The sequence below is a fragment of the Egretta garzetta genome, unplaced genomic scaffold (assembly GCF_000687185.1).
Source record: "Egretta garzetta isolate BGI_Z169 unplaced genomic scaffold, ASM68718v1 scaffold138, whole genome shotgun sequence".
NCBI lineage: Eukaryota > Metazoa > Chordata > Aves > Pelecaniformes > Ardeidae > Egretta > Egretta garzetta.
This window is the reverse complement of record NW_009260598.1, coordinates 364,698-374,904: the sequence shown is the minus strand read 5'-3', so window position 1 is coordinate 374,904 and position 10,207 is coordinate 364,698. Positions and strand designations below refer to the sequence as shown.

The 10,207-nt window shown below is 50.4% G+C and overlaps 1 protein-coding gene across 1 annotated transcript; it reads right to left on the bottom strand.

Annotated features, from left to right (window-relative positions):
- Positions 1–1,049: 1,049 nt before the first annotated feature.
- On the bottom strand, positions 1,050–5,588 carry DDO (D-aspartate oxidase). The gene is made up of 4 exons (XM_009644740.2): positions 5,417–5,588; positions 5,111–5,219; positions 4,111–4,287; positions 1,050–1,617 (listed from the first exon to the last, which is right to left on the bottom strand). The coding sequence occupies exons 1-4, from the start codon at positions 5,586–5,588 to the stop codon at positions 1,050–1,052; spliced, it is 1,026 nt and encodes a 341-aa protein (XP_009643035.1).
- Between the last annotated feature and the right edge of the window lie 4,619 nt (positions 5,589–10,207).

The window sequence follows — 10,207 nt, the reverse complement described above, 5'->3', positions numbered from 1 at the left end:
GGAGCTCACCCACCTCCAGTTACAGAAAAATTTGTCTTTACAGTGTTTATCTAGTCTTAAATGGCTCTTCTCTCTTTTTATGAAACTGAAGCTGGTGTTAAGATCTTTATTGGTTTGTCACTGATTTATTTGTATCAACCATTGCAAGAAAGCAGCCAGTGCTGATGCAAAATAGGAAAGAGATGCTTGCACTCCCAAGCCTACCCTGAAAAATCCTCTTCTGTAGAACACGGGCATATCAACACTGCTCTTGCAGGGAAAAAAAATTGTCTGTGGCTGAGAGCAAAATTTGAGGGGCTCAGAGAAAGAAAAAAAAAAAGATTTGCAAACAAGTGTGAGAAAAGATGCAGAGAACTGTAGCTCCTATGGGGCAACTTCCTCTCGCAGAAACTTTAAGTTCCCTGAGGTGTAATATGAGCAAATGCAGTCCTCAGTGTCACAGACCTCCTCTTAAAATCACATTTGCCTGGTCACTGTGCATGACAGGACCTGACATTGCTTTCTGTATGAGCTGACCTGGAACACTGTAATGCAGCACTGCATGGGGTTTTCTTCTCTGTGTAAATCATATGGAAAATGGTGAGGTTGGTCAGCAAGATGGCAGGAGCAAGGGCAATACTAGATTAGATTTGGTACAAGAGGAGAGAACTAAATTTTACTGAACCTGAACCTAATGCATCCAATAGCCTTCAGATGTAGAAGAAGAAATGCTAGACTGATGTTATTTATATTATACTGCAGCAATCTGACCCCTGTTACGTGAAGAATATTTACATGTCTTGCCTTCTCCTTAACATGCGGCTAGGAGAAATGCCCAGGGCAGAAACAATGCCAGATAGAGGAGAAGGACAGCTGGACTAATACTTGGACCAAACCATCATGCCTTTCCAAGGTGGCAACTGGAAGCCAGGTGAGATACCGCCAAGCATATGCAATGGCACAAGCTCTTGTCTTAGGTTCTCTCTATCTCGTAATGGAATAAAAGTCCAAAGCTGCTACTGGGACATGCAACACTACCCTGTTGTGAATTGAAAAGGAGCCTCTGGGATTCAAAGCTTGGCCCTCAATGGGGAGCCTTGCAGGGCAGCAAGGCACTCTCCCACCAGGTGAGCAGCCTCTTTGGCTGTGCCCCTGTGTACCGAAAATCCCCCTGCCCCGTGCCCATAGTTGTGGACCACCAGGAGCTTAACTCCTCCTCGGCTCAAGACCTCTCTCTGCAGTCTCACGCACTGCCTGGATGGCCTCAGGCCCACCTTCACCTCAATATCCTGAGCTCCCCGCAGCGAGGGCTCAAGGGAGCAGCATCTGTCAAAGATGTCTTTGGTCATGCCAGGGTCAGGGGAGAGATTCCAGCTCTCCTTTTCCCTGGTTCCCCCTAGGGTTACCCTGTGTATCCCTGGGTAGATGTAAGTTAAGCCATCCCCGTCCCGGATGAAGTTTTTCACCCAGGGAGCATGAACCTTGAGTACTTGTCCCCTGATGGGGAAGAGCTTCTCGTCCCCCACCAGCTGGTGGGCTCCAATGCCCGTGCAGTTGACGATGACGTTATATTCGCTGTGCAGCTCCCACAAGTCTGCAACTTTTCTGGTGCACATCTGGACACCAGTTGCTTTCAACCTGCAAAAAGACTCCAGAAGTGAGGCAGAAAAGAAACCCCTAAACCCCCATGTAATTATTATGCACATTAAGTAAATGAGATAGATCGCCTTGAATGTACCAATCAAAACCAAACAACAGATGGCAAAGAAAATGCCAGGGGGGTTCTGTCTGTGATTTGTCTGATTTGGTCTGATCAAAGCTATTTTTTTAGCTTGTTTGGGCTGGAAAAGATACAGCACGTTGATCAATATTAGAAGAGTCTGGCATAAGACCCTAGGCAGAGAGTCAGGTCCTCACAGTCTCATCTCTATAACCATACCAAGCTTTAACAGCTCAAGCAAGCTGAGGAATGTCAGATTTATTCCCCAACTTACTTCTGCTAGTGAGAGCGCTATCATACTATACCCCTTTTAATGTGCCTGTTACACACCGTCACATTCGTTCCCAACTCACCCCCCTGACACCAGGAGCCACTTAGTCACCTAGTGCCATGTGAGACACCCAAGATGTCCCTGCAGGCTGGGCAGACGTGGCACAGGGCTCCCAGGAGACCCATACCCTTCTAAGAGCAGCAGCCAGGAGTCACCCAGGAGAGCTCAGAGCAATATGCATCCACATCTGCTCTTCAGCAAACTTCACCCCTTCTTGAGGTTCATTTCTGAGCTCAATTTCAAGCCAAATTCCACCCTGAACTCGCCTGAAGCTTGAAGTCCTTTCCCGTGGAAAAACATTGGTGTGAGATGGAGTCGCTGCATGCTGTCAGCTGGATCCAGTTGCTGGGGGTCTTTAGTGGGGGTTTTTGGATGAGCAAGTCGGGAGACAGGTCTGTGATGACAGTGCCCTCAGTGGGAAATCCTGTCCTTTGCAATACTCTGGCAGCTGGCAAAGTGATCAACCCCGCTATAAAAGCAGTGGTTTCCCACAAAGCAGCGAGTGAGACGAGGATCCAGGGCACGGCTGGTGCTCTGGGGACTGGGGTTTGGGTGCAGCAGGACACTCAGGCTGGCTGGGAAGAAGAGGGGAGGTCTCGTGCAGCAGCTCTGGCTGGGAAAATCACTGGGAGAGCTCAGAAGTGTTGTAATTGGGACTCTGCCACCATGGCATGAAAAATACACCAATAAAAAAACCCGCTGGAAACTCCTGAATTCAGGCAAGCAAGCAGGAAAAAATTGCTGAAGTTCATTTTTGGACCAGCCAGGTGGGCACCAAAACAATTTTCCTTGTGGATTGCCAAGAGAATGGTCTATAAATACTGCTCAGGTCACTAGGGGTTTGAGAAATAGTTACATGTTTAATATGCTCTCATTTCTCATCAGCAGAGAGAAGAGAAAGAAAAGGAGCTTGATCATCTTACTAGAGACTACATCCTTTGAGAAATAAGAAGGCTATAGCAGGAATAAGGAGAGAGCAGAAATCACAGGGCAGGTACTAAATGGGTTGAACAATATAGTTGTGCTTCAGCAGAAATTTCTGATCTGGTTAAGCAATGAAACATGACAGCACATGCAACGAGGAGGCGGCACAGACCTCACGTGGCACTGGTGCCACTGGGGTACTCCCAGCCTGGCTGGCTGCTAGAACAAGAAACGTTTTTTCACATTTTGCAGTGAGATGAAAGGCATCCAAGCAACTGGCTGAGCTGGCAATTTGTACCACGGTGTCGGTACATGTATCTTTACTTAACCTCAAATCAGCTTAGAGCCTATCACTTTCTCTCAAGAGGAGACAGCTATTTGCTCACTTTAGAGGTACTTAAATGGATTAAATGCACATTCCAGGTGTCAGAACCTTTTTAGATCTGCATCCTGACTCTCCTACAGTTCTTCAAAATCCACATATTTGGGGGAAACTTGGAAATTGGCAAATTTTCTAACTATCATGTCAATCCAGGCATGAACTCCGAAGCCATGATTCCTCAGAGTGCGCGCATCACCCATTTTACACAGGCAAACATTTCCAAAAGGTTTGTTACAAGATGGTGCAGTTTGACCTTTTTTCACCTGACTGGATTAAGAAATTACTCCAATTGTTGACCAAATTTGAGATTAATTGGTCCAGCTACTTGTTAAATGCAAAGTCGTCACAGACAAGACATCTTCCCAGACATGCCTATTCTCCCAGGGGATGGATGTATCTTGAAGAACAGAGGGATATATTTGGGAAGTTTGACAAGCAAGGAACACCCACATGTTTTCTTAGGATATGGTAGGTTCCTGATGTACTTTCAAGGTCTGGCTGGCCAAGCATGGCCCCTATGGCTATGTCAGTCCCACTGTACAGCCACAGTGGTGGTAAGTGGACATTGCATGAATGGGGCCTTTCACATTTTGGAAAAACTGGGTATTTATTTCTTGTGCTTCTCCCTGAGGAAGAGCTTGCTGCATTTTCTCCAGCGAGAAACAGCCCTTTTCCAGTTTTGTTCAAACCTAGGGCTCTCAAGGAGTCCCCAGCTCGACACTAGTTCCTCTGCCCGGGTTTCTCTCTGTGTGCCCAGCCTGCAGCAAAACCAACCTTTTCTCCAGCCACAGCAGGTAGGGTGGACAGTCACATTTCAGTGTCGTAAAGGCCTGACCAAATCGGTGCTGTGGAAACTTTTGGAGTTCTGCTTCAGACATCGGTCGAAATCCCAGGACAACATCTGACCAGAAAGGTAACTCTTCCTTGGGAGTGGTTTTAAAGACCTGCCACCTAAAAGGACACAGAGAAAAAGCTGCTAAACTTGTTACTGCTCTGCCACGTTACGTGTTCACAGCAATCTTAGCACAAACCCAGGAACTCAGGAACCTGATCCTGCTCATCAGTGCAGCTCTGCAAGGTTAACAGCAACAGGGTAACATTGCTGCCTGCGACTGCAATACCCACCTTGGCAAACAGGCAGAGGGGCTGCCACAGCTGAGCTTGCAGGTGACACAGTGGGCTAACTAAACTGGAGAGAGTTCTTCCAACTATACTGTATGAACTTCCAGCTGTAGAAGTACAAAGCTACCCCCCATCATGGCTGCAGCCACCCTAGCTGGACCTTCTCCTAGGGCGACCTGCATACCCGGTCACATTTTTTTGGGTCCCCATAAACCTACAGAGTGCCCAGCCTCGATGCTCCCAAGAGGTGAATTCCTGTGTAGATAATGGGCAGCATCAAAGACCCCCGACTCACACTCCCCCCAGCTGCATCCCTGTACCTAGTTACTGAGGCTGGAGGATCCTGCAGTCACTCCCTATGAAGACTTCCCCTGCTGCAAGCAACTGGTGGATGACAGAATGGGAGACACCAGTTATTAAAAGATATTTGGTGCTGGCCAGTCTTGAGTGGTTTCTCTGCACACACCTATGTATGAATTTTGCTTAAAAATACGTCGTATCTGAGCAGCTGCAGTGCAGTTTCTTGGGAATACGGTCATAAGAGCTACTCCATGAAGGGAATATGCCTGAACTCCAGCAAGGAAAACCTTGCTGCCTGCTCCAGCACACGGGCACACGCATACCAAAGGCAGCCCCGGGGGGCTGTTCTTACCCGGAGACCAGGTGAATGCCAGCTTCTGATGCCTCCGCTGAGTTGCTGATGGCAAAAAGGTAAGTGAAGGTCTCTTTGAACCACTGCTTCTGCACATGGATCGGTGTGCCTGCATGTAAACAAAACCAAACATGCAGAGAGGGAAAATGCAAAGAGGAGAAGCGTCCAAGCCCATGTCGAGGAGACAGGGCAGATGGGGAATGCAGGGAACAGCACTTTTCTTCCTGAACCTCTGTGCATCGCTGCACACCCAGGCACGCAGCCGCATGCGGTGCCATGGGCCACACCACGCCGGGTTGCACGCACCTGGGTAGGTGTGAGGGATGAGCATCCCAGCTGCAACGTCGCTCGTTGTGTTGGGGCTGAACTGGTCCGAAAGGACTGTCACGGAGCAGCTGGGGCAAGTTTCTGCGATGCACAGCGCTGTGGACAGGCCGATAACTCCCGCACCAACCACTGCAACCTTGGGTGCTGCCATCCCCAGGGTGCAGAGCCAGAGGAGAGAGGCACCTACAAGCATTTGGAAATAACATATCCCATGTCACCAATATCCCTGCCGGACACCCTCATCAGGCTATGAAATACCCACACAAGATGTAACATAAGCCCGCTGGGGCAGCTAATCGAAGGCTAACTGCTGCACACAGAGAACCAAGACTGAGGTGAGGATTAAAAAAATCCTCATAGCCTTTGGTATGACAACTAAGTTTTAAAAAGTATTTCAACAGCCACTACCCCATCCTCAGCACAGGAGCAAAGGGGCAGAGAGCAATCTGTACATACGGCATTGGTGTTCAGGCTGTAGCAACCCGGAGCAAAGTATTTTTTCAATAAAATCCAAGGGGATGATGCACCCCTTGAGTTTTCCATTGTGTTGGGGGCAAAAATGCCTTTGGAGCTGTGGGGAAATTGGCTTTTAGGCACCATGAGCAAAAAGGCTGTTTGAACATCAGCATCTCTAGCAATGAGGTATGTCGCTGCCTGGGCAGCAGAAGCAAATTGCACAGGAGGCAAACTGGTGACACAGAGCAAAGGGTCCAGAGCGCTGTTCAAGATGCTTTTCTTAACGTGCGCCTTAGTTCCCCCGCTGTGCAGGGCTCCCCTTCTGACCCCAAGGACTGGGTTACCTGCTTAGCTCTGTCCTAGACAACATGAATTTTAGCTATTAAACACAATGCATAGCTTTGCAGGGTACAGCCTGGCTGTTTACACTCCCACATCCAAAATTGTTTGGGCCACGATGCCTTGGCGGGAAAAGCGTGGGAAGAGAAGCTACCCGTACTTCGGGGGATTTTGTGCCCCTAGTGACCTGAGGTCTCCCAACCCATCCTTGGTCCCTGTACCTGCTAGCATGACCCACTGCCTTGGACAGATTCGTGGGCATCCGAGACTGCCACACTCTCCTGGCAGCACATGGTGGTCCCCAGGAGCCAGCCGGACTCACTGCCCCAAGAGCCTGTATATTTGCCTCTCTCTGCCTGGCATTATAACCTGCTTTATGCCCTGGAGCAGCTCCATGCCACTCCTCAGCATCTTCAGCTGCTGATCGCTACTCCAGGAGGTGCAGCGTCTCTGTTTTCCCTTGTCCTGGCCAAGTTTTTGAGCCTGGCACCTGCCCTGGTGAGTGGCACACAGCTCCTGGTTGATAATCACCTGGCTGCCTGTCCCAGCAAGGTGGCAGCCTGCACGCCTGGCCACAACCAGATAACAGGTTTCACACCAACAGATTGTGAACCACGCAATTCGACGTACCCTTGCAAAGTCCCTGAAGCCAGGATCTAAATGGGCCTGAAAGAAACTGGGCAACCTCAGAGGTGCTAAATCCTTCAGTGGCTTTGAAACAGGCGAGTTGGGGTGCACCTGCTGGCTCAGGCACTCATCTGGGGGCTACTGCCAAAGGCTGAGCGGGCATGTAGGGGGAGAATATCCTCTGCCTGTGGCTCTTACATTTTCCTGGAGTATCTGCCAATATTCACTCTTGGAGAGGATGCTGAGTGATACGGACCTTTACTCTTGCTCCCTTACAGTCTTGCTTTCTCCTACAGGACTCGCTCTTCCTTGGCTGTAGAAATCCAGCCTCACTAATTCCTTTCTGAGAACCTCTTCTGGAAACCAGCATCTGCAGTTATAAGGACGGGCTAATTTCCCATCTTCCTGCAGCTTTGGGCATCTCTGATGTAAGTTTAGGCAAGACAGACTGTGTGGGATTAGGATAGGTTAGGCTTATTTATGAGATGCTTGCTCATAACTCTTCACGCAGCCTCTCACTTACCCCTGAGGTTTTACTATTTAAAATTTGACATCCCTACTACGTAGGAAGGGAGAGAGGACCAGGCGCTGTTGCTCATCATTGCGTTCCTTCTGCATCGCAGCCGAGGGTTGTTACAACCCTTGTCCTTCCCCTGAGCATGATGCTTAAGTTTCTTCCTGTTAATAATTATTACATCTTCCTTCACAAGCTGACTATAAAAGTGCCCACGCAGCAGGGAAAGATGACCCAGTGCAGGGGTAAAGATGAACCCTGAACCAGAACTGCTGGCCTGCATCAAAAAATGCTGATTTGAATGAGAGCTGCACTCCTCAGCTCTACCATCGCCCCAGGCTGCCTCAGCCACCTGGACTGGGAACGCCTGTGGAGGGTCAGAGCATGGACAGCATATGCTTCTCTACCATAGTCTCCAGAATATTTTATACTGGTAATTTTTATTAAAAAAAAAAAGAAAAGAAAAAAAAAGAAAAAAAAGAGTAACAAGAAATCAGGGGAGTTTTAATAATGCTGAAATTACTTTTGCTAGGAAAATTGCTTCTGAGCAAGGTCTCAAAACACATTTTTGTTAACAAACCTTCTGGCAGCTGTGGAAATTGTGTGTGGCTGTCAGCATGCCCAGTGAGCCTCCCAGCAGTCCACGGACGACTGCAGTCCTGCTGGAACGTATGTGCCAGGGACACTGTGCATCTGCCAAAGATGTGCTCTCTCTCAGTTGCCCCTCACCGCTCGCATTTGCTGAAGCCCTTGGACCATGATGGAGATTGAATTTCCTGACTGACCTCCCCGCTGCTGCCGCCAGGGAAGAAAGGGGAGCTGCGGCTTGGTGGAGGTTTGGGTTTCACAAGCCTTCCCAATTTGGATGGGATTTTTGCAGACAAGCCGGTTTGTATCAACTGATCCTAACGTTGCAAAAGCCAGTGAGGGTGGAAAGGGGCTGCTGGCGGTGCTGGAGCCTGCGGGAACGGCTCAGAAGGCCACAACGAGCACCCATCGAACACACTGCTTTTCTAGCCCTTCCTGCTGCGATCCAGGAGCACATCAAGGCTTTATGTGCTAATGTGCCAAAAATTAACCGGGTGCAAAGCACAGGCTACACTCAGCTTCTACAAGCAAGCGCAGCTCGGCCTTTGCAGAGCCACTGACTGCGGATAGTTAGGGCTTGGCGGCCGGGAGATGTCGCGCTGTACGGAAATATAGGGGCCCCCTCTCCGGATAGCCAGTAGCGTTTAGCCTATGATGTCAGCAGACGGAAGTGACGCTGTAAACCCAAGCTATATAATGCTGTGCTACTCCTCAATAAATGCCATTTGTCGTCCACCAGGTTGGTGCCTGCGGGCTGATGGCCCGAGCGGCCTGGGGTTGGTCGCCGTGCCGTTCCTCCGGCGGCCGGAGCGGCAGGACCAGCCCGGCGGGGAGGACGCTCCCGGAGCAACAAGGAGGATGGAAGCCCTTGTGAAGGTCGTGTCACAATTACATGAGCAGTGGGGTATTGATTGTAAACCTAAAGATTTTACTCTCGCAGTTGCGAGGCTTTTGCAAATTGGGGTCATTGACCAGCCGGTGGATATTCTCCACCCCGAAGTGTGGGACAAGTGCACTAAAGCGCTAGCCGAGGAGACGATGTCCTCGGGTAGTGGGAAAAACCTTAAGTCGTGGGGGAAAGTCGTACAGGCCCTGCAGAAGGCCATACAAGAACAGGAGACCTGGAGGGCGGCAAGGAACTGTTTGCTGGCCACCCCGAAATTGGGAGTCGGGGCAGCCACGCAGACTTTGTACCCCCCAGACGATGACGATTGTGCTAAACCTAAAGATCCGCAAGAGGGCGACATGTCCCCTCAATTCCCGAACCCCGACCCGCTTACGGAGGGACAGAAACGAGTTAAATCCTTCTGGAGTGAGCTAGCCGAGGAGGCTGGGGGCGCCGCGGAGACACCGGAGTCCGAGAAAGTCTGGGCTAAACCGCCGCCCTACGCGCCCCAAGGTGGCGCCGAGCGGGAAGGGGAAGGGCGGGGCGAGGATGGCGGGAAAAGGGAGGAAGCGCTGGAATTAGCAAGCGCACACAAACGGGAAGGGGAGGAGAACAAGAAGGAGGAGGGCGATAGGAGCGTCCAAAAAGGGGAAAAGAAAATGAGCGAGGGGCAGCGGGCCAGCCAGAACGTGCACGTGAAAAAATGCCCCCGTAGGGTAAACGCGGGGCCAAGAGGGAGGGAAAGGCCCGCCCACAAAGGGAGTGGGCGGGGCCAGAGCCCGGCAAAAAGGGACTGGAAACCGGAAGTGACCGGTCAGTCGAGTTCCGACTCCGACTCCAACACCAGCTGGGACGAGTGGCTCGCAACTGATTCGAACTCGGAAGAGGAAGGAACAGAGATAAACAGAGTCAAGAGCCAAAATGTCTCCATCCAAATTAAAGAGGAACTGCGACGGGGAGAAATCCCTCTCACGGACTGGAGGAAAATAAAGATTGCGTACGCCAGCTGGGCCCCATCGGCCGCGCTAGCGTTCCCGGAGCGGGTGACGGACGGGGGACAGAGGGTCCACTCGCCAATAAACCCCAAGGATATACAAGCGATTGTTAAGGCAATTGCGGACAAAGGGGTTAATTCTGCCATGGTCTCCACCCTCATAGATGGTGTTTTCGGGGGAGACGACATGCTCCCGTTTGATATAAAACAAACTTGTAGATTGATCTTTGACGGGGCAGGAATGATTGTTTTCAAACAAGAATGGGAAGAAAACTGTGCAAGGCAACTAGCCCAAGTGGCCGGAGCCGATCACCCACTGCATGGCTCCAGCCTGCAGCGGGTGATGGGCACAGATCCCCCAATGAA